Below are 23,892 nucleotides of genomic sequence, written 5' to 3' on the forward strand. Positions count from 1 at the left end.
CACATTGAAGCGATTGTCGTTCCTAATTTGTGCTGGATTTACTCTCTGGGGGGGGGGGGGGGGGTCTGTGTGCAAAAATGAGGCCCCAGAAATAGAGACCATGTGCCATCGCATGATTCCCAGAGTCCCAGACACCAAACATTATTTCTATGTCGGAATAATGTGCTAGCTAATGCCGATAGAGGCCTACTGTAGGTTTCAAAGCTAGATTTGCAGAGTTCTGTGAAACAGCACAGCAGGTTTATAAACCTGTGCTGATTCTGAATGTCTACATCACAGGGATCAATGTGACGTCATTATGTCTGCCTCAATGTTTCGCATGAGATCACATTCACATTTAAATACATACCATTTTTATTTGGCAGACTTTTGTCCAATGGTCAACGTGTGTAACAATAGGTTTCTATTTCTTTTATTTCATTTACAAGGATTCAGTCTGCTACATGTCTGCCTTTTGGCTTGATAGAATCTATGCCGCATTATGAAGACCCCCTGAAGGCTGTAGTAAATGCATAAAACGCCATTTTAACTAATTCAATGTCTTTTAATTCCATTTTGTCATAATAGAATCAGGCCTATTCACTGCCATCTAGTGGTCACAACGAAGAACTGCAAAAATATTGAATTAGTCAAACTAAAGTCAAAGTACACAGGACACTGCGCTATTTCTACCGGCTCACTCTTATAAAATAGTTGATCGGAGGTTATAATATACTGTACTGCCTGCGTTGATGCAGTCTTAATCAATTCACTGCGCTTTACGTCCATATGAAGAACACTGGACCGCGCTAAACAGCATAGACTGTACGTTAAAGCACAATGTTTGCTGCCTCCTGGTGGTCACACGTGTAACTGCAAAATATTGAATTAGTGAAGCCAGCGTAAGTGAAGACATGATAATACGATAACACTTCCGGTTACTCATTTCAAATTAATACAAGCTAATTAGAAATTGGGGGTGAAAACTGGAATTAACTGATAATGTAGAATACAGATCAGCTGCTATGACACGCAAAGGCGAGGATGACGTTGTCGACGACGACGAGTGATATTAGTTAACCAAGTTGAGACCCTCTCCATCACCTATCGCCTTCTGAGGCGCAGAAAACAACAGCTGGGCTGAGGACGAGGTAGAAGCATAGACTGTAGGAGCAGCAGGTTGGAGATGTGTTGTGGGTTTACACCTATGGTTTACACTGTTACTCGTGGTTTCCTTCCACTGGCCACAGACCAGAACTGCAACACAAGTCTCAATGCAGATGGGACAGTGAAAACTGTTCAAACAAAACAATTTAAAAAATGGGAGGGATGTTTATATGTGTACTACTGTGAATATAATACTCGAAAGAAATATTCTGTTACCTTCAACTGAGAAAAGGACAACAACCACTCAGGTGATGCAAGTTCAGAGTTCATTTGTACAAAAGGGGGAGTAATCAAAGGCCTATTATGTGAATCGTTTTAATTTGATGTTCCCACTTTACTAAAAGAACTATACATACGACACGTCGACACATCCACACCAAGAAAGGACACAACTAGACAGTTAAATTAATGCATATAGAAGAGTCAATCAATAAAAAACGATATGTGTATTCTTATTGTTAAGGTGTCGTGATGCTTCTTGATAAAGGTGTCCAACATGTTGTTTTAAGTCCATTTCCTCTTTAAACATATTAAAATCGTTATCATGTCATTATTATTATTATCGTTGCATGATGATGTTGAAATTATTAGCGGTGTTTTTTATTTTATTTTTTAAGAGCACTTTATTCTTCAGCCTATGAGGGGCGCTAATAATCCGTGGAGACTTTAGTTGCAAAACCATAGAAGAAGAAGAAGAAGAAGAAGAAGAAGAAGAAGCAGTAGTAGTAGAAGAAGAAGCAGTAGTAGAAGAAGAAGAACGACGAGGAGAAGAAGAAGTAGAAGAAGAAGTAGAAGAAGAAGAAGAAGAAGAAGAAGAGTGTACCGTTTGCTTGTTGTTTTCAATGAATTTAAGGTTTTTGATGTTTATTTCAAAGTGAAGCACGTGGCTGTTGTTGAAGAGGAGCGGCTGCTGCACCTTTTGACCGAAATGAAGTGAGTGTATCTGCAGGAGTAATGAGTTGTCAGTGCTAACAGGACACAATCACGATCGGTACCAGTTCAACACGTTCATTACCAGACACAACTTGGTTAAATAATCCACAGACTTCACACCGACAGTCCCAGAGGAATCATGTTTTTCTCTCAAAGTAGATTGTCAGTGTGTGTTCGTGTGGCTCGATGTAACAGAGTCAGTGTGCACGTTAGCTTAGCTTCGTACACATGTGACGTCTGAGAGAATCCCTGAACTAAACTCACACGTTTCACTTGCGTTCACAAAGTGTCTGTGATCAATTGATAAAATCTCCAGTATGTTTTTGGAAAAATTCACACGTGGACCTCAAACAATAAAGACAATAAGACAATACCTGTATTCAAATATGTTCAATCCATCCATTGATCCACCATAGCGACTCTGCTCTGACTCTGCAGCATGTCATGTGTGAAGTCGCTCACAGGCGTGTGTTTTTCATGGCAGGATCAACATCGAGGGTCTGTTGGTGTATTTCCCATATGACTACATCTATCCTGAGCAGTACTCCTACATGCTGGAGCTGAAGAGGACGCTGGACGCCAAAGTGGGTGGTGTTTCACTCTCGCTCAGTTTATTCCCTAGGATACACTCATACAGTATAGGATTAAACTGTATTGTAGGTAAATGGTTTATTTTCCTCCCCCGTTGCTCAGCAGGTGTTTACATTACTCACAAAAAGAGTTACTATCATTCTTCAGTATTAAAACGTGCAAGGACTTTATTGAGAACACCACACTACACATACTGTAGTTATAATCACTCCATTAGAGAGACTTGGTGACGTAGCATGTGATTCATGTATATGTTTTTTTGTGTGTGGTGATATACGAGTGATCCCATTCTCGTTTTGTGTTTACACTGTTGGGAGGACAGCTGCACAGTGTCAACAGTGTCATTGCCCTCTGTTCATCTTCAGGGTCATGGAGTCTTGGAGATGCCTTCAGGAACAGGGAAGACCATTTCTCTGCTGTCTCTCATCGTTGCCTACCAAAAGGTGAGTTTAGCTTATCTCTCCCAGACCCCCTGTGTTTTCAGGTCGTGCTGGAGTTGTCGTCCACCGTGGCGTCCTACCAGCCGGTGCTGTGCAAACGCCCTAATGTGTTCTGTCTCTCTCTCAGGCCTTTCCTTTGGAAGTGACCAAGTTAATATACTGCTCCAGAACAGTTCCCGAGATCGAGAAGGTGAGTCTGTGGCAAATCCAACTGTCCTCCACTGCACAGGAATGTATGTAAATCTCAAACAGTTACACGAGTGAGAAAGGCATCTTACAGTCAGTTCTGCAGTAGGTAGACGATGCCATACATATCATCGCAACTTGTGTCATGTATCCGATCATCTCTTTGATTAGGTCGTAGAGGAGCTGAGGAAACTGATGGAGTTTTATTCCAAGGAAACTGGAGAAAGCAACAACTTCTTGGCCCTGGCCCTTTCCTCCAGGAAGAACCTCTGCATCCACCCGGAGGTACAAACACCCGTGTGTCTCATCAACACTTAACTAAGATATACGTGTGAAGCAGCCGTTACATTGTCCTTTAGACACAGATGTGGTCTTTCTGTCTTTCTCTGTGTCTGCTGGACGTCTGAAAGATGAAACTAATGCTTGTCTACTATTGAGACTGTAACCAGGATCCTCTGCTTACGTCCAGGTGAGTGCTCTGCGCTTTGGTAAGGAGGTTGATGGGAAGTGCCACAGTCTGACCGCGTCATACATCCGTGCACAACGCCACAGCAACGCCGACCTGCCCGCCTGCAGCTTCTACGAGGTAGGAAGTCACATGAACGCTTCTGATTCAGAGCAGCTGCTATTTTCTGTGTATCTGTTGAAAGGTAGTTATATAATTGGATTATAGGGTGAATCTACTAAATAATTTCTCAAAAAGGCACAGTGTAATATGTTTAACTGTTTGGTTTTTGGTCTCCGACCAACAGTCCAAAACAGACAAAGAAACTACATTTTTACAAAACAAAAATAAGCACAAATGATTTATGTCTCAGATCAGATTTTTCACATCGTTAGATGTTGAAAAAGTGTTTCTGCTGACCAACTGATCAATTCGACTGTACATTAGTTGACAATTTTTTGTTAATTTGTGTTACCTCATCATCATCATCATTGAACAGGCACCACTGGTGTGTGAGTGACTAAAATTGACAAAAGCTGCAACAACGGTTGTCTGTTGGCACCATTGGTCATTGGACGCAGTGTTACCCTCGGTGCAGGATGCCTAGCAAGGCTTGAGTAAACGGATGACAAGTACGTGTTGTGTGTAACTACAGTTCATATCTATCTCTGAATAAACTCAAAGCTCCATCTCAGGTACTCTGCCTTTCTGCTTTGTGCTGTATGGAAGTTAGGCAACATCGTCCACAATGCATGTGTGAAGGTGAACTTGTTGTCTTTTCATTCAGCTACAACCCCCAACTTCTGACGCCTACTCGGGCTCCAACTGACGGACAAACTTCACCGTAAGAACTGTCGTTCTGCTGCTCTTGTTTCCTTTAACCTTTGTGACCTCTGTTCCTGCAGGAGTTTGATGCCGTCGGCAGGCAGGTGCCTCTTCCTGCTGGCGTCTACAACCTCGACGACCTGAAGGACTTCGGCAGGAGGAAAGGCTGGTGTCCGTACTATCTGGCACGCTACTCGGTATGTTGCACTGCAGATCTCTACAAACAGGACACATGAAAAACATCCTTTCCTTACTGTATATATCATGAAAGCCACAGCTGGATTAATCTAGGAGTGATTTACATTTGGTTAAATGGGCGATTTTTGGAGAAAGATTGTTTCTTTGTCGATGTTTTGACCGCACTGCTCGGGCTCGAACCCGCAGCCCCGGGCGATGGGAGACTGACGCGCTAATTGATTGTTGCATTTATTGAAAGCCACTGTATTTTCCTCTCAGATTCTGCATGCCAACATCGTGGTGTACAGCTATCACTACCTGCTGGACCCCAAGATTGCTGACCTGGTGTCCAAAGAGCTCTCCAAGAAATCTATAGTAGTGTTTGACGAGGCCCATAATATCGGTGAGGGACTCGACTGAGTGTCACAACGTGAATTTAAATTCAAATCCTTGGTATCACACGAACCTGGGGTTATTTTTATAATTCTGATCATTTTTCAGAATTGCCTTTGCAAACGGTGCTATTTCTTTCCCCCCCTCTTCAGATAACGTATGTATCGACTCCATGAGTGTGAACATCACCAGACGTACACTGGACAACTGCCACAAAAATGTGGACACACTACAGAACACCATACAAAAGTAAGAGCCTGGCAGAGATTACTGAACCCGCCGGGTCAGTCCCAGCTGGATGAAAACAAGGGATGCGCGTCACTTTCTTGTCGTCATCTCTTTCTCTGCCTCCCCTGCTCTCTGATAGGATTAAGGAGACGGACACTGCTAAACTGAAGGAGGAGTACAGGCGACTGGTGGAGGGGTTGAAGGAAGCCAACGTTGCCAGGGAGACCGACGTCTACCTCGCGAATCCAGTGTTGCCAGATGAAATTCTTCGAGGTACAGCCGTCAACAGGGTTGAACATGAAAGCGAAATATTTATTCACAGATTTCAAAATGTAAGTTTATACAAAAAGCACAGAACCAAAAGGTTGACATTCGTCCTGTCCTCTCTCTCTCTCTCTCTCTCTCTCTCTCTCTCTCTCTCTCTCTCTCTCTCTCTCTCTCCCTCTCTCTCACAGAGGCAGTTCCTGGTACTATTCGCACAGCCGAGCACTTTGTTGGTTTCCTGAGGCGTTTCCTGGAGTACCTGAAGTCTCGTCTGAGGGTCCAACATGTCGTGCAGGAGAGCGCCCCGCAGTTCCTCAAAGACATCTTCGACAAAGTCTGCATCGACCGTAAACCTCTGAGGTCAGAGTTGGCTTCAGCATCGCAATAAAAATGACAAGCGCAGTCCCCCCCTTTTTTATGAATCCACTTTCTGTTCTGTTCTGTGTCTCTCCAGGTTTTGTGCGGAGCGGTTGCAGTCGTTGCTACGAACTCTGGAGATTGCCGACATTGCAGACTTCTCCGCGGTTACTCTCATCTCTAACTTTGCTACGCTGGTCAGCACCTACAGCCAAGGTACTACAACACACTCCAATCAGACACTGTTAACCTATACTGTTTATGCTGTCAGATGCTGCATTCGCAGCAAGCAGAAGTAGTGAGTTTTAATTCTGATATGTTTGTTTCTTTAGTCATAGCTTATGCTTTATAAAAAGAATGTGGGCAGCAAAAATAGAACGTTGTGGTGTCTGTTCAAACTGTGGCTCTAAAATTGTCACTGAGCTTCTTTCTCTCTCTCTGCGTCCGAAGGTTTCACCATAATCATCGAGCCTTTTGAGGACAGAACTCCGACCATTGCGAATCCTGTGCTGCACTTCAGGTGGGGAACGGTTACAAGATAACAATATTAGCATCTGGATATAGTATAGATTAATGTCTGTTTGGCGTCGTCTTCATTGTGGAGACAAGCGAATTCACTGATCAAAGTAAAAAAATTTGTCCCTATGTCAAAAAACACCCAAATTATTTTTTTATTGAAATAAAACTTCTTCCTCATACACCAATGTTTTAGTTTAAATACGCTGTTAATGTTCATCAGGTTTTTCTGTCAGTGAACACAAGTGACGGCTCCGATTGTTATTTTCTGTCTGTGTTCTCCCAGTTGCATGGACCCATCTATCGCCATCAAACCAGTTTTTCAACGATTCCAGTCGGTCATCATCACCTCAGGGGTAAGTTTGGTGCCTCTCTGTCTCTTTCTCATGAAATATGTGTTTCCAAAACAATTGACTGTTGACTTGAACAATAATTTTGACTACGTCGTGTCATTCTGTTTGTCATCCTCAGACTCTCTCTCCACTGGACATCTATCCCAGAATCCTGGACTTCCGCCCTGTTACCGTGGCGTCCTTCACCATGACACTGGCACGGACCTGCCTCTGTCCCCTGGTGCGGAACCACACTCAGATACACACTTTCAAAAACAACATCACTGTGGCAGCTCCAGTGGATTATCAATAATGAAAGCTGAAAAAGAGTGTCACAAAAAACACCACGTCCTTGACCATATACCTTTTTCTTTCTACATTTGAAACTTTATTGCTGATTTGTTGGAGACTTTCCAACCCCCCCCCCCCCTTTGTCTTTTTCTTCTTCTGTTTTGTCTGAACTCAGATTGTTGGACGGGGAAACGACCAGGTGGCCCTCAGCTCAAAGTTTGAGACCAGGGAAGACTTTGGTAAATAGAAACATCTCCGGCATTTTGTATTAGAAAATGTCCCAAAGGAAATATCATACATTTATTTAAAACTGTTCCTTTGTTGTTCCTTTTTTTCAGAACATAATATCTCAAAACAAAAAATATTTTTCTTCATTCAAGTATAACAGCATTATTTTTCCTTTTTGTTTCCAGCTGTGATTCGTAACTATGGCAACCTTCTTCTTGAGATGTCTGCCATCGTTCCTGACGGCATCGTGGCGTTTTTCACCAGTTATGTTTATATGGAGAACATAGTGGCAGCTTGGTATGAACAGGTCAGTGTGTGAATAAACACCACGCACGTACGCACGCACACACGCACACAGCCTGTGCTGTCTCCCTGCTCTTTTAAACATGGATCTTAATCCTTCTTCTCACGTATAAAGATAATAATGATAAATGAAAAATCTTTAAAATTAGTCCATCATTCAACAGAATAGTAGCTTCTGTTACTATTCCTATTAAAATTGCTGAGTCAACAATCATGTGGTGTAAGTTTTATTTTTTTTATTTTTGAAGCGGTACAGAGCAGACATTTCTCTTTTCTCTTTGTCCTTGGAAATTGTTTTTTTTCTTAATGTTTTTTTTCCCCATGTTTATTTGCAGGGTATCCTGGAAAACATCCAGAGGAACAAGCTCATCTTCATCGAGACTCAGGATGCTGCAGAGACGAGCATGGCCCTGGAGAAATACCAGGAGGTCAGACAGACATCAGCCATCTTACCTTATACTAATCATTGTTATTGGAGAAGTCAGAAAAATCAGAGCCAAGGTCATGTTGTTAGAAATGGATGACACAACGCCTATGATTGTTCCATTTAACATCACTTAAGGAATAACAGACTGATGATTATATTTTGCTGATGGACCTTTGTCTATCCTCAGGCGTGTGAGAACGGCAGAGGAGCCATCCTCCTGTCTGTGGCCAGAGGAAAAGTGTCTGAAGGAATAGATTTCGGTAAATGATGCGCATGCTGCATTTTACTGAGAGAATTTTACAGGGACCCTCCCTTTGGAGAAATGTTGACCGATAGGGGAAAATGGAAGGAATGAAAGGATGCAATACAAGCAACGCTGCATTTTTCTTTACGGTTTTACACATTATGGACTCAATGCAAAAAAAGTGTCACCGTTTGCATTTGTGTATGTGGAGTTCAGTTTTTTAACATATTAACTTTGGATCTTGCTCTGTTGTCCGTTCAGTGCACCATTTTGGCCGGGCGGTCATCATGTTTGGAGTTCCTTATGTTTACACGCAGAGCCGCATCCTAAAGGTCAGAACCATCTCTGTGTGTCTCATCACATCACAAATACACTTTGTTGTGAACTTTATCTATCTCTATTTTAGCTGAGTCTCTGTTCACATTGTTCAAGGAAACAAGCAAAAAATGTTTTATAATGAATCTTGTCTGTGCATTCATAAAATCACTTCCTTTTCTTCATCGCTCTGTCTGATGTCCGTAGCAAGAGAGAGTATGTTTCTCCTCACTGACTGAACTGACGTTTCAGGCTCGTCTGGAGTACCTCCGGGATCAGTTTCAGATCAGAGAGAACGATTTCCTAACGTTTGACGCCATGCGCCACGCAGCTCAGTGTGTGGGCAGAGCCATCAGAGGCAAGACTGACTACGGCCTCATGATTTTTGCCGACAAGGTGTGTGAGCTTTCTTCTCCTATAATCCTATAAACACATCACACAATTTCCTAGCATTATAATGCTTCACGTTCACTTCTGGTGGGTCCTATCACAACCAGTCTTCTGATTTTAGTATGAACGTTGGGGGCGAAGATGACCGTATGGGATGGATGAAGCTGTGGGGTAACTCCCTTTCTCCTTCACAGCGTTACGCCCGAGCAGACAAACGCGGGAAGCTTCCCCGCTGGATTCAGGAGCACATCAGCGATGGCAGTCTGAACCTCACAGTGGACGAGACTGTCCATCTCTCAAAGCACTTCCTGCGGCAGATGGCTCAGCCTTTCAGACAGGTACGACTCACACCGGCCACGCACCACAAACATGTCAAAACTGCGCTTCAAATTGTTCATTTTTTTTCCTGTGCTACCTAGTAGTGTTAATGTAGTTTCAGCCGGTGTTCACCTAGCAGGGGTGCGATTAGCTAAGGCAAAGAAAACAGCAAAAAAATCTTTGGAGAAAAACGGAGCAATTTAATTTGATTTTCCAATTAGGCTTCACTGTACATGTCATCATATGCCAATTCAGTAGACACTGCCCAGCCCTATATGCAACTACAACAAATTAAGTATTTCATTATATTGACATAAAAAGAACTACTTACTAGTTTATTTTCTGTATTGTCAACATAGGTTTTATGAACAACTGATTTATTCTGTGATCAAGACATATTTTTTCTGTAAAAAAGATTACTGAACAAAAAGTAAAAAAGTCCAGAGAGAACATGCACATACTAAACATGTTGTGGAATAATTAGGCAATACCCCACCAACAATCTCAAATTAGAGCATCTACTATACTTGACATTTTCATTTTTAGGAATAAATATTAAAGAAAATCCATAGGTTTTTGTTTTCTTAGCTTACGCATTTGCGTCAGAAAGTTGATCTCTGACACTGAGGGAGAGAGTAAAACTGAGCAGTGAAAAACTTCAACAAAGTCAACAAAAACAGTTGTTTTATATCTTCTTCAACTTGCCAATTGAGATCACACAAAACAGGCTCTCTCACTTGTTGTTGAGCAGCCTTAAAGGAGACCTATTATGTTCATATTCAGGTTCATAATTTTAATTTTCGGTTATGACCTATCTCTCCTCCCTCCTTCCCTCCAGGAGGACCAGCTGGGTCTGTCTCTGTTGACTCTCGAGCAGCTGCAGTCGGAGGAGATGCTGCAGAAAATCGCTCAGATCGCTCATCAGACTTGAGGGTGACATGCTGCATAATGTCATCACCGAAGGCGACGCCCATGATGAGGAGGTCAGCTGCGTTACGATGATCAGTACTGGGTTGAACAAGCAGACGCCTCTCATTGTTAAGCTCAACCTACATTTCGTGCAAAATGTGCAGGGTTTACCACATCATGACAGTTCAGATCTAATTTAGAAAGTCAATGAACTTCTTCTGTACGTTGGTCTCAACTGTAATGTGGGGAAATTTAATCTGTGAAAGGTAAAACACCACCAGGGGTCTCAGGCTCAAAAAAGCACATTACACGAGGGAGAATATTCCATCAGATTCACAATCATCCAGATTTTGTCAGAACTAACTCTCACTAATCATATCTATACACCTTACATAATGTGAGAGAACCTTTGACCCACTGCAAAAATGTCAGTACTACATATTACTTTCATTACTGATTTGTATTAGGTGCCTAAAGTTTCCTGCAAAACTAAAAGAAGTAAAGAAAATAATGTTTTTTTAAATAGCAGTTTCTCACTGAAATACGGACGCTTTAAACGGTCACTTGGAGCCATATATTTTGCTGAAACCATTCTCTCGTTTTTTCCCCCTGCAATCAAAGTGAGCAGGCTGTTTTCAGTTTGATTTAAGTTTTCCCTTTACCTCGCTCAGTAAAATACTCAGCATTACCTGTAGAGGGATTGTGTAGTTTATAAGTAATCCTTATATGGTCTACCTCAATGTTAAAAACATTGTGCTTTTTTTTTTGAAATACATAATAATTTGATAGGTTACATGTTTTGTTTGAAACAAAACAAGCAGAGGTTTAGTCATCAGTGGTTTAACACTTTTAACAGCAGGAGTATTATTCCTGCTGTGGGTGTAGCATGGATTAATATAGTGTCTGTCATACAGACCTGACTGTTGTTAGTTTACTTTACTACTGCAACTGTACATACTCACATGTCTATAGTTGACGTGAATACTTGTGTATCTGTTTTCTCACCATGAGGCTGTAATATACAAGCTTGTATTTTACAACTGACTTGTGTTTTTCTTCTTGGTTAAGTGTTTCAATGTTGAGGAGGATATGATTTTACTGGTTTAAGGGCTTTTCCATCCTGACGAGATCTAATCTAGGGAAAATATCTGACCATAATAATTAAACAAAACCCATCTGAGATTAACTATTCAAACAGTCAACTACACTTTTAAAACCCCGAAAGACATAAAACACGAAGCGATATACCCACGTAAATAACATGCATTGAAAATGAAGGCATTAACATCTTACTGTAATTTATTTCAGCTCAAGTTTGCAAATATAAAATACAAACATTCATATTTACCAGAAAAAAACAGCATCACAGGAGATATGGTCCATTTCCTACATAGTATTTCTCATTTACAAGTAACCATCTTAAGTGCTTCATATAACTTTTGCAATAACTAACATTTCAGCCCTTGCTACAATCAGCAGTCATTTCTTCTACCACAGTTGATGTACAATCAGTCGTTTTCCATCATGGAAGAGTAGGATATAAATGAAAGAGCAAGAAAAAGTGGAAGTGAGCCCTATAAGAAGTGCAGAGTGGAATAAAATCCATGCGGGTCCAGTTTAACATAATTTCCCGGGAGCCTAGATATCCCAGCAGCACTCCCTTGTTTGCATCTGTTTCATTCATTCCTGAAAGTTGAGTGTGTATGGAATTATTTATTGCTCACCCCGTATGAACACGGCCGGCCGAGGCATGAGCGAACTAAGTGGCTGCTTAGGGCCCCTGTGGCCACCAGGGGGCCCCCAAGAGCACTTGAAATGTCCCACAAGAAAGCTTGATATTTTTCTTAAATTGATTCTATTATATACATTTTGTCATTGACATTATGTCAATGGCAATCATACAAAGTTTGCAGTGCACGGTTCGACTCTGCTTCTTGTCGGACTTTAAATAACCAAAATATCTCCTCGGATCCATCTTTTAAAAAATGTCCTGAGGAAAAGTTATTTTCGCGATAATTATCTTTATCTTTTATTCGCCCAGCCCTAGTGCAGAGAAAAGATTCTGTTTAGGGCCCCATATAGGCCAGGGCCGGCTCTGCGTATGAACATGAAGTGGAAGTAGCAATCAGCCTTTTTCTTCATACAGTGTTGATGTAATGTTATGACATTTTTTAAACTCTAAGTCCAAAGTAACAAGTTCAAGTAATTCTGTCTACAACAAATTAAAAGTAATTGAAAAAAATCTATGTCACATTAAAAGCTTGTAATGGTGACTTTTCAAACAGCAGACAGACACACAGTTAAAGACTAGCTAGTGAACATCCTGGAGCATTTAGTAGCTCTAGAGCCAGATGTTTCCCTCAGGAGCTGATGGACACAAATCATATTAATACATGACTCCAAATAAAAGATAGTGTTGGTCTGGAACTCTTGCATGTATAAATAAGTTTAACTGTTTGCTAACAAGCTAACGTTTACAACCTAAAAGTGGATAATATGAAATGGTTGTTCAGTTTTTTTTTCTCTTGTTGCCTCCAAGTAGCCACAGAAATCTGTTAAGCTGCGTTCATTGGGGCAGATGAACTAAAAAAAAAAAAAAAAAAAGAAGCAACTTCTAGAATAGTTTCGGTCCTTATATTCATGCACATCCCGTGCCTGTTGCCACGTTAATCCTCCTGGAGTCCTGTTTGCTTCCCTCTAGTCCAGTATTCAATCTCCTAACTCCAGTTTCATTGCTAATGAACAGTATGAAGCACTAACTTTTAGCAAATCTCTGCCTTTTGGCTCTGGGCTGATCGGAGCATCTGCAGAGTCATTTTGAGCAAACCGACGCTTAGTTCAAGTGAGTCGCTTCACTTCAATCCAAGGCTAGTTAAAAGTCATCAAAACGACTTTGACTCAGGCACACAATAACTTTGGGTGTACATATAGCTTAAAACTATGATCTGACAAGAATAGGTGGTTAAAAACTCAACATAAGACATTCTGTCTACTAATAGGAACATTAATAAGGAAATTTAGATTTTTGGAACCCATATAGATTTTTGGAACCCATATATATCATGTATATTAACAGATAATGACAAACTGTCTGATAAAAAAAATATCAAATTTTTCAGATTGACTACATAAGTCAGATATGGGCAGTTTTTTTTGTAGAGCTGGTGTTGGATTTGTTAAGTTACTAAAAAAAGTTGGTCGTTATTTTCACAATATGGAATTACGTATTGTTGTGCAAAACAGCTAAAGTAGACACATTTGCATTTTTATGATTATCATCTGGAAATATTTAATATAAATCGGATAACCTGCACATTTTAAAGGCGGAAGCATTTATCACATTAAAATAAATGTATTTTAACAGTATAAATTAGATAGCCTAACATTCCCCATGTAAACCAAATGTAACATTTACATTCTCAAACACATTTTTGATCATTTCACAAATAACTTAAGGTCCCTGTGCTCCTCAAAAAGACTCTCTGACATTGTTTTTAAAAAGATTATCTGTAATGTCAATACCTGTTAAACTTAACATTTTATTGACAACATAAATAATTTTTCAGTGTTAATAAAAATGTACCCAAAGGGTACACCAGTATGAGGGACACAGCCATAAATTCATTTAAATACAGATTACCTTTAACTTTATGTAACCCATAAATAACGGCCTGGTTTATGTAAACTTTACGTAAAAGCATTCATACAGTGATAATGTTGGTAGTATTTTAAGTTGTATTTGTGTTCAACTAAACAGTTTCCATATTGTTTATCCTTTGAGTTAATAGTTAACTTGTAATGAGGAAACTATTTGTTTCTCATCTAAACCAAGGAAGGAATGTTAATTTCAAGTGAACGGGAAGGAAACATCACAGTGCAACGCAAATGTGTCAAGGTAAAGTCGTCATGAGACTCATCATTTTCTTTTAAATTACTTTAAAAAGACATTTTTGCTGCACAGAAAACGTACATTTCTCATTACTTTCTGAGTGATTGCAAAGACTGTACATATAGATGGATGTCTGACGCCAGAACATCTGGATCACCCTGGAGGCTGGCTGCAGTGTAGGTCATAAACCCTGCCTCCTCCATGGATCCGAGATATTATGGTTCCATTTCTGTACAGTGGCAGGGAGTGGAGATGTGGCGTCCATCTTTATGTACAGTCATTAGAGTGATTACAAAATATGCGTGTTAGCTTTTGTCAAAGTCTCCAATCACTTGTCAGTTGTGACCGCACTCTTAGTTTGTCTTGAGGGGACTCAAAGTGGAGAATTAACTTTTGTGGAGGTCGTCTGAATAAAGCAATCGATTCAGGGCTGTGGGTTTTTTATCTTGTGACAGTCAGAGCATGAACACCTGTCCAGCCGTCTCTGAGAGGAGTTGGTTTCATGTAGAATGTGTGTTTGATGATCAGTCTGAGTTAAAGACCCTTAAGGAGAGTAGGACATTTTGACTGGTCATCGCAACTTCAAAGAGTTAAGTCTTTCAGGTTTCAGGATACAATTAGCTTAAGGGTTATGGTAAGGGGTTAGGGAATGCATTATGTCAAGATGTGTCCTCGCAAAGATAGAATTGTGTGAGTGTGTGTGTGTGTGTGTTAGCTGGTCCCACCGAGTGAACCTCGTCTCGTCAGGCTCTGCGTGCTGGAGCTCAGGCCTCGGATATCTTTCAAACGACTTGACTGACGAACAAAACAAGAACACATGAGAAGTGTTAACATGACCAGATATACAGCAGTTTTATCACTTAATGAGGACATGACATTGTCAGTGCTGCAGAATTAAGATAAGACAATTTGGTTTAAGTTCTATAAAAAATTGTTTGTCCCTAGTGGAAATATGACAACATTTGATAGTCAAAGTATTACATGCAATATACACACAGAATTTAGTCTCGAATAAATCGCAGAATTAAAAACCATGAGAAAGATTCACTTCTACAGTTCAAGTACATGCATGTCACTGTGGTTTAATGGACTGAATTTTGAACAGTCTGCTCACCTGGGCTCCATCTTGACTCTCTCTGCCTCCAACATTCAACACATTCAGAGAGTTTGCCCTCTTCATTCTGAAAACAGGGAATAATATCAAAATGAACTCTTAATCCCCAGAAAGGGGCATAATGCCCCTTAACTCAAACTGAACTGTTACTGTTTGGGAAAAACAAGAGTTGAAAGTGAAGAGGAAGTGTGAACTGGAAAAAATAAAAGCAATATGAAGTCAGTGAAGCAGAGACGTCTGCCATAGTTTTGCAGAAGTTATAATCACCTCCTCTATAAACTCTGTCTCAATTTTTTCAGTCTTGAGTTCTTAATCTAAATGAGTAATTTCTTTCAAAAGATATTTCTTTAATCAGTTAATTTAAATGAAAAGTCAGCTGCATCCATGAGATAAAAAAAAGCTCTTTTCCCAAAAGGATTTGGTTTCAGCTAGTTACACTCGCACTGTCATAACAGAATATTACCCAGCATTCCTCGGAGTTGCTTCTTCAATTCCGACTCCTCTCAGCTTCCGGACTAGTTTCTCGCTGCTTCGGCGGATCGACTCTCGGAGTTTGGTGAAGGAGCCGCTGCGCTTCAGATTACTGAGTCCGTCCTGTCTTGGGCCGCCGTCCTCTGCTCCGGACCAGCTGGGCCGACCTTCGCCTGGAGGTCAGACATACCAGCGTGTGGACAAACGGTATGCTCTCACTCTGTATTCTTGTTGTGCCTTGTCATGTATGTCTCATCAAAATTAATTACTTGTGTAAAATAAAAATAAAAAGTACCTTCTACAGATCCAAACTCCTTTTCGTGTGCTCTGGTCAGGATCTCTTTATAAAGCGCCTCAGCCTGTCTGTATTTCCCCTGCTTCAGATAGCATGACGCCTGAAAAAGACAGAGAAACGTGCAGAGAGAAGGTTTGAGTAAAGGTAAAGTGAAAAATCATGTAAAATGAATTATGATCCAATTTTTGTTATGCAGTGGTCATTGTGACAAAAATAATGTGTGACCTTGTACCTTTCTAAATTTAAAATTGACAAGCAATGACAAAAACATACGAGAATACCAAACACATTTTAGAATAAAACGAGAAAAAAAAACTAACAAAACCTCCGAAAAGGTTAAAAAACAACAACCCAGAGATGACGGTGTTCTCGAGTCTCACCAGGTTGTTCTTGGTCTTGGCCACGTTGGCGTCGTCTGGTCCCAGTTTGCTCTGGTAGATGTGCAGGGCGCGTTCGTAGTACTGCTCCACCTCCTGGTACTTCCCCTGGTTCTGACACAGCAGGGCCAGGTTGTTCAGCTGCTTGGCCACATCTGGGTGGTCGATCCCCAGGACCTGAGGGGACATAATGCACAAAAAACAACAGTAGCTGATGCATGAAGGTCTTTGCCATGACACTTAGTGTTAGGTTGAGATAAGTATGTAGTTGTGAAAAATACATAAATGTGTGTGTTCTCTCACCTTCTCTCTGATCTCCAGGGCTCGTTTACACAGGGGCTCTGCTTCCTTGTATTTCCCTCTTTTCCCATAAAGCACTGCCAGGTTGTTGAGCGTTGCTGCCACCTGCACGCACACGAGCAGACAATGTACATCACATACCAAAACAGTAAGTTACACTACCATAAAGGGAATGATGCAAATATTTCTAGGTTGTGTAGAGAGAGAAAGCACTCACAGCAACCAGCAACACAATGACACCTAGGATCAAATATCTGTTATGCGTCTTGAGTTTATTCATGCAGTGATAAAACAGAAATGTGGGTGGAACTGGTTATTACAAGGTGTCTGTGACTGCAGCTGGTACAGTAACTTACAGCCGGATGGTCCATCCCAAGAGTTTTCTCCCTGATCGCCAAAGCATCGTTCAACAGGCTGGCTGCTTCTTTGTATTTATTTTGGTCTCTGTAGAAAATAAAAACATTAGCTTGGTTAGTTTTGTAATTATCACTTTTATTGTACAACGTAAAAAAGCTGTTTATATAAAATGATATTGTTATGGTATTAATAAAGACATTTACCTTGATAACCTCAATACTTATAAACAAAACATTTGAGTTTGTAACAAACTTTAACATCAATTGGAAACATTTTGGAAATAATACAATATAAGAATCTCAGAGAGGGATAAATGTATAAGCTTTTGCATTTTTTTCCATATCGACTGGCCTCACCTATACACCAGTGCCAGAATGTTCAGCATGGTGGCTACGTCTGGGTGGGTGTGGCCTGACGACTTCTCCAGGTCTTCCAAAGCCTGTTTAGAAATGATCATCAGATACAGTGAATCAAGTCAGTTGTGATTGTTCCTACCGCCTGCAGGCAGACACAAGGCTCCCGTGAGACACCATGGAGAAGTGGTGGAGAACTGAATTTGAGACTTTGACCTCACTGGTGGTGCATGTTTCAGGTATTCAGAAATTTATTGAATGGGACCCAAATGGCAATAATTACAACGTGTTGTACAGAGGATGCAGTCGGAGATAGAAGTCCATCGCACCTGTTTGCAGAGCGGTACAGCGACTTCGTATCGTCCCTGGGACGCGTACTGGATGACGAGGTTGTGTAGCGTTCGCAGGCGGGCGGGGATCTCGTAGCCGCCCTGCTGGGCTGCAGCTGCTGCACTGCTGTGGTGAGGCTGGGACACTGGAAGGTAATAAACAAACACATAGACAAACAGACGTCACGATTCGCACTGGTAGTAAGTCTGTCCAATTGTGTCCGGAGGCATTTTGGTCTTCCTCAGTTGGTAGCGGCTCTTGGAAATTAAAAGTTAACTGAGAGGTTAAAGACTAATATGCATTTGAGAATTGGTGTGGCTACACCAGGCTACATGTGACATCAGAGCATGAAATGTTTTTACTGTGCATGAATAGTTGTTATTCAAAATATCGTAAGCAGCTGATTTCATCTATCTACAATGACAACTTTTCAAACAGTGCCCGCACAGAAGGTCACAATGTTGATCAGCTGCAAACCTCTATCAGGAAAAATTAGGATTAGTACCCAAAGAAACCTCGTCGAAATCAAAGGATCATATCGACCACATTAAAACATAATTTTTTTCACCAGCGGTTTTTGAGATCTCCACTTCTAAAACATCTGACATCATCCTGACATAATCAAAGGGGCTGGAAATGTTAATTTTGCTCACAAGATTCAAAGAGCCGGGAGAAGCTTCCAGAGGGAAGAGAGACAAAGGAGAACATGTGTGACAGAAGTCGGGCAGAGTCACACATAGTTAAAGTTGTTGTATGTTTTCTTTACATTAATTAAAAGTTATCGGCTGTTGTTCTGGTGTGTGTTGGGTGTTTGCCACAGATAGATGCTGCGTTCCAGTTTACCTCGGAACTCGGACCACAGGAAGTCGGGCCATTGATTTTTTCCCGACTTCCCAAGTCAAAATCCAGACTTTCCGACTCGGAGGTCGCAATTCCGAGTTCCGAGATCATACTGGAACGATAAACCAGAGTTCCCAGGTTAACTGGAACGCAGCAAGAGTCTGTGATGAAACACACATTCATGCAACGCAGCGGAATCTTACTCTGTGACTGTTCCTCATCATCCGTAGGAAAGAGATCGTCCAGAGACTCCTTGTTGGAGGACGTGTCTTTATCATCCTGAGGAGAGAAACAAACACAGTTTCCCAGTGAGCATGATATACAGTAGTTTTGTGGACTAACAATATATGAATATCAACAGTTAATCAAATGATTAACATTGCGTTTCAATTCTCTTTGACTCAGTTATTGGTTCTAAAAACACATTTCTTGTTTCAGTCTCCATGCTCTGATCAACTCCGTGTCAGAAGCCAGACGCAGCCTTTTTCAGCAAACAAGCTCTGATAAACCAAAAACAGATACAGACAAGGGTCGCAGCTAACTGGTAAAGAAGTGGAACTTCCTTTGCAGTAGGTGGAGGCCAAACTAGAGCTCAAAGCAGAGTGAATATTGGACTAGCATTCACAATGTTAATGTTTATCTGTATCTACTTTGTAAATAGATCATTGTTTGCTAAAGGGACAGATCAGACAGTTAGTCAATGTGGCATCCAGTCGGCCTGAAGAAGTAAAACCCTAATGACATATAAAGGTACTGTTGGCTGAAGTTAACTACCACCTGCTAGGGTGGTGAGCCCATGTGAGAATACATGTAATTAAAACGCGTCAGACCTCGACAATCTCCTGCGTTCGTCATGTGAACGGCAAACACTGGTGAAATAATGATAGTAAACTCTCCCTGAGCTACAAAAAGACACACAAGTTTGTTTTTGTTTGTTGTATGACCTCACCAGCTGCGGCTCATCCTGGTCATATTTGCGTATTGAGGACATGAACTGCAAATGTCTGTTCTGCTCCTCCAGGGTGACAACGTCCTGCTCCCTGTCCTGCAGCCGCTGCTGAGCACCAGCCAGCTCGTCCCTCAGCCACTGGTTCTCCTGACAGAGACGACGCACCTGAGGATGAGGACATGAAGGGTGATAAGAAATAAGGTGGAGAGAGAGGAGGAATGATGTAAGAGGGACAGGAAGGTAGCAAGAGGGTACAGGGGGAAGAAGAGGATGGATGTGGGAGGAAAGCAATGTAGGAGAAAGGTGGAGAAATGGTCAAATAGTAATGGATTTGGAAGAGATGAACGAACGAGCAGTAGAAAGTGAAGGGGGGAAGAGTAAAAAATGGAAGTAGGAGGAAGAAAGCCAGAGATGAGATGATGATGGAATAGAATTTCACAATGCTTAATTTTCTAAAGCAGAAAACTTGGACCAACAGAAAAACTCAAACCTTCACGAGAAAAGAAAAAAAACTTGCACACTGTGAAGGATTTAGCTGTTGAATTGTGGGATCACATCTCAGGAAAATATGAATAACTTCAAAAGAGCCCCCTCTGCTCTTCATCCCTTCTATTATCATTGTCCTTTTTTTTATTCTTTTTTTTTTTAGATTTCCTGCAGAAATTCACCTGAGCTCGCAGCTTTTGTTTCTCTGCCTCCAGTGATCCCAGGTGGGCCGACAACGCCATCATCACCTGGAGGGACGAGACGATTGAAACATGATGTAGATAACTAGTTCAAAATTTTAAAACCTCAAATATTAGACAGACACATGGAACTTTCCTAGACCCAGTATGGAAAAGTATGAATAGCTCCAAATATTTTATAGTATATAAGAAAAATACAACAGAAATATGCATTTTTAATCCGTATCTGCTTATCTAAGGCTTTCAAAAGCCTTTTCATTTTAAATCCAACCTTTAATTTAAACAGATTTATGTTGTACTCAGATTCCAAACCCCTTTCTTCTACGTTGAATAGTTTGAACAGTTCTTTCCTTTACCATAAATATGTTTTCAGTGAGTTTTATTCTGATACCGTGTCATTCTTGTGTCCCATTTGTTATTGAGGGTTTTTTGTGTGGAAAAGTCATTTATTTAAAAGTAATCAGATAATTTACTTTGGACCTTAATGCACCAGCATACATTTCATTTTTCATGCCAGTTGTAGAAATGTCATCTTTTCTGAATTCTCTGAGATTTGTATAATGATAAAACCACAAACACCAGAAGCACACGAGAAAAAAAAACATCATCATGGCTTTAGTCCTTTTTCTGTGTGTACCTGTGCTTCGCTCAGCCCCAGCTCTATCCTCTCCAGCGACTGGTGGATGATGCCGCTCTTCTCCTGCTCCACGCTGCCGCTCTCCGACACCGAGCGGCTCCCCATCGCCTCCTGCAAGCTCTCCAGCAGACTGCGATTCTCCCCCCTCAGCGCCTCCAGCCCTGCGATCACCTGCTGTGTGTTGCACAGAATCTCCTCTGCCGACAACATGGCTGCAGCTCTTGAGGTTTCGCCTCTCACGACACCTGACCTGGGAACAGCACGAAGAGGATTCACTGTAGTGGTACAGTTGTGGTGCTGGTGGATGTTTTGAGAGGAGCAGTGGTGACAGAGGCAATAGCCTTGTGGCATCAGAAGAAGGTGCAATATATTGATGAGCAGTAGCGGAATTAATCAGGATTATAGCCAAGTAATTGGAGGAGTGGCAGTAGCGGGAGAGGCAGTTGTGACATAGCAGGAGAAGAAGTAGTATTATTATGAGTAATAATATTAGCTAACAGAAGTAGCAGTAACAGAAGTTGACTGAGTAGTATTAGTATAATAAACAGAAGTATGGATAATTGTGGTTGCAATGGTAGAGGAGGTTGAAGAACTAACAGAGGAAACAGCACGTTCTTTACATGTAAGTGAGGTTTAATCTAGATTTGCTCATAATTCTATGTGGCAGTATTTAAAAGTCAGTGTGCTAATGTTATATAACACTCTGGCCCCTTCTCATTTGCAACAACGAAGACTTTGTAACGAAAAGACGTTATATAATGAGGAGCTGTCTGGATGTGGTTGACAGATTTGATTAGACTAAATAAATAGCTTTCAGCCAGTAAATACACTTATATTAGAAAAAAAGGGAGATGAGATGAAGATGTTCTTTGGGGGTTCAAGCTGTGGTTTATGCCCAAGGACTGAAATTAAACAATACGACTGAGTTTCAGTGGGCTGTCGCCAATACCAAGAACCCTGCTGGAACCGGACACAAACACGATGGTGTTCAGCTTCCTGTTCTCTGGTCTGATCTGAGGTTTGATCTGGTCTGTATTTAGTTCCACATCCTCTCCTCTCAGACCCTGATATGGAAGTAAATACTTAAGTTACTGTGCATGCTTCATGTGCAGATAATCACAGATTAATGTCCACACTGTTTTGTTGAGATCAGCCTGAAGTGAAATACTTATGTTTGCCTCTCACATCATCAGCTTTGTCCGGTTTAGAACGCCCTGTCGGTTTTTAGGACAGGGAGCGGAAAATAAAATGATGATAGAAGAAACTGAGCAGATTTCCTCTTTTTTTGTTGTCTCATGTTAGTTGAGGATTTTGTACAGTTTCCCTAACTGTCATCCTGCACATCTTGTCTTCAGACTTTTGACCCAATGTTTGAAAATGACAGTTCGAGGTGGACTATTTTCATCATCATGCAGAGTCCAACTGTTCTGCTTTGGTTTCAGTCTGTCACATATAACTTTGTCCAAACAAAGATTTTCAAAAGGTGCTGTCTAAATTAAGTTTATCATTATTACTATCATTATCATTATTATTATTATTATTTGGCTCCAGCCCCTCGAGACCCTTAAATTATAAAGCGGAATAGATAATGGATTATTATTATCATTATTATTATTATTATTATTATTATTATTATTATAACAGGCATCTGAAGCATGCATGTGTACACACGCACACACATCGCGCTTTGTTTACTGTTGGCGGCGCAACAGGCCTCGGCGTCAGTTTTCCAACAAGTCTGAAATAATAATATGAATTTGTTGTGTGCGAGTGCAAAGCTGCCGCAAAACACGTCGGCTGGTAAACACGACGACGGCGCCGCAACGCGAGACGTTTCCGCTCGGTTCATCCGAGTCCAATCGTTTCTATGTTGCTGCGACTGAGTGAAAACATCACACAGACACACACACACACACACACACACACATGGAGGCGTCATGTCGCCATCTCAAAGTTATTTATAGTCTCACCTGCTCAGTCCAGACTGCTGCGGCGTGGTCGCGTCTTTTTTGTCCCCTCTGAGCTTATGTAGTTGTTTATCATCCGCACGGCGGCACCGGTCAGACACTGCGGGGCATTTCCGCTCGCAGCGTCTCGTCTCTTTCTCTCTCTCTCTCTCTCTCCCACTCGATCTCTCTCTCTCTCTCTCTCTCGCTCGGTTTGTTTAGCGTTGAACAGGTGGTACGTGAAAAACTGGAACGCTGTGAATCATTCACCGGCCGCCTCCCTCCGGTGCTCAGCTCCCCGCCGCCGCTGCCGTCGTCAATGAGCCGCCAACGACAACTTCCGCTTCTCGCCTTCAAACTAAAAGCCCAGTCAATTGCGCACGAGACGCCATCTGCTGCGTTACAGAGGTCACTCACCTTCCTGGACTTTGGGAAATGATTCGGGTCCCTGAGATTCCACAAGATCAGTCTGATTTGTATAAGACTTGTTTTAATTGCAATTTTCCAAGATCTACTTGATTTTCCGAATTAAAGTTTGAGTCCAAAGAATAGTTTCCCCGTGAGCAATGACCACACATATTTGACTTACTTAGGAGTCATATCCTTGTGACGTGATTTACAGAAAAAACGGATTATTCATATTCCTTTGTGCAACATCAAAACATTCCCCAGACCTCTGATCACCGTCTTTATGGGCTCATCTTCATTTCTATGACATGATGTGTTTCTTTGGCTGACTGAGCAGGGATCAAGCATCAACTTTCACATCAGCCTCAATATATTGTTGAGATTTTTTTGTGTGTTTTCTCACGTACTAATTCCTGACAGGACTCAAGGTGGAGACAGCTCTTCACAGCAGACGGTGATCAGAGATATAGATTACCGGACGTTTCCTAACGTAACATCAAATCCTTTTTATTGTTATAAATCTTACCATATTATCAGGGTTGAATTTTGTCTGAATTTTGTCTGCTACAAAAAAGATGCAGAAATATGTTGACAGTAAGTCAACACAGCATGGTGGCAAAAACATTTAAAGTTCATGACAGACGATTAAAGGTGAACCTAATACTTAAAGTTCATCTTTGAC

At 41.3% G+C, this 23,892-nt stretch overlaps 2 protein-coding genes across 3 annotated transcripts; one reads left to right on the top strand and one right to left on the bottom strand.

Annotated features, from left to right (window-relative positions):
* Positions 1 to 1,881: 1,881 nt before the first annotated feature.
* Positions 1,882 to 11,295, top strand: ercc2 (excision repair cross-complementation group 2). The gene is made up of 23 exons (XM_035623811.2): positions 1,882 to 2,079; positions 2,564 to 2,663; positions 3,036 to 3,113; positions 3,238 to 3,300; positions 3,468 to 3,581; positions 3,766 to 3,882; positions 4,647 to 4,763; positions 5,023 to 5,146; positions 5,289 to 5,385; positions 5,504 to 5,637; positions 5,820 to 5,988; positions 6,083 to 6,201; positions 6,436 to 6,505; positions 6,788 to 6,857; positions 6,973 to 7,074; positions 7,300 to 7,363; positions 7,538 to 7,659; positions 7,991 to 8,083; positions 8,270 to 8,342; positions 8,588 to 8,658; positions 8,894 to 9,037; positions 9,226 to 9,369; positions 10,188 to 11,295. The coding sequence occupies exons 1-23, from the start codon at positions 2,075 to 2,077 to the stop codon at positions 10,278 to 10,280; spliced, it is 2,283 nt and encodes a 760-aa protein (XP_035479704.2). The 5' UTR covers positions 1,882 to 2,074; the 3' UTR covers positions 10,281 to 11,295.
* A 244-nt stretch (positions 11,296 to 11,539) lies between these two features.
* On the bottom strand, positions 11,540 to 23,275 carry klc3 (kinesin light chain 3). Of its 2 annotated transcripts, none has more exons than XM_035623813.2 (14): positions 22,827 to 23,275; positions 20,857 to 21,101; positions 20,202 to 20,267; positions 19,534 to 19,698; positions 18,788 to 18,863; positions 17,744 to 17,889; positions 17,418 to 17,500; positions 17,061 to 17,148; positions 16,708 to 16,809; positions 16,408 to 16,581; positions 16,028 to 16,127; positions 15,725 to 15,905; positions 15,262 to 15,328; positions 11,540 to 14,942 (listed from the first exon to the last, which is right to left on the bottom strand). In XM_035623813.2, exons 2-14 carry the CDS (start codon positions 21,064 to 21,066, stop codon positions 14,859 to 14,861), a joined length of 1,542 nt encoding a protein of 513 aa, XP_035479706.1. In that variant the 5' UTR covers positions 21,067 to 21,101; positions 22,827 to 23,275; the 3' UTR covers positions 11,540 to 14,858. The 2 variants fall into 2 exon arrangements, with proteins under 2 accessions (XP_035479706.1, XP_035479705.1); XM_035623812.2 differs by having other exon boundaries at positions 20,857 to 21,106; positions 22,827 to 23,271.
* Positions 23,276 to 23,892: the final 617 nt, after the last annotated feature.

The sequence above is a fragment of the Scophthalmus maximus genome, chromosome 11 (assembly GCF_022379125.1).
Source record: "Scophthalmus maximus strain ysfricsl-2021 chromosome 11, ASM2237912v1, whole genome shotgun sequence".
Classification (NCBI taxonomy): domain Eukaryota; kingdom Metazoa; phylum Chordata; class Actinopteri; order Pleuronectiformes; family Scophthalmidae; genus Scophthalmus; species Scophthalmus maximus.

Coding starts and splice junctions, on each gene's coding strand:
- klc3 (XM_035623813.2), bottom strand. CDS start 21,066: ATGTTGTCGGCAGAGGAGATTCTGTGCAACACACAGCAGGTGATCGCA. Junction 15,329..15,724: donor GCAACTCCGAGGAATGCTGG/GTAATATTCTGT, acceptor CCCTGTTTTCAG/AATGAAGAGGGCAAACTCTC. Junction 14,943..15,261: donor AGAGTCAAGATGGAGCCCAG/GTGAGCAGACTG, acceptor TTTGTTCGTCAG/TCAAGTCGTTTGAAAGATAT.
- ercc2 (XM_035623811.2), top strand. Junction 5,989..6,082: donor ATCGACCGTAAACCTCTGAG/GTCAGAGTTGGC, acceptor GTGTCTCTCCAG/GTTTTGTGCGGAGCGGTTGC. Junction 8,659..8,893: donor CGCAGAGCCGCATCCTAAAG/GTCAGAACCATC, acceptor CTGACGTTTCAG/GCTCGTCTGGAGTACCTCCG.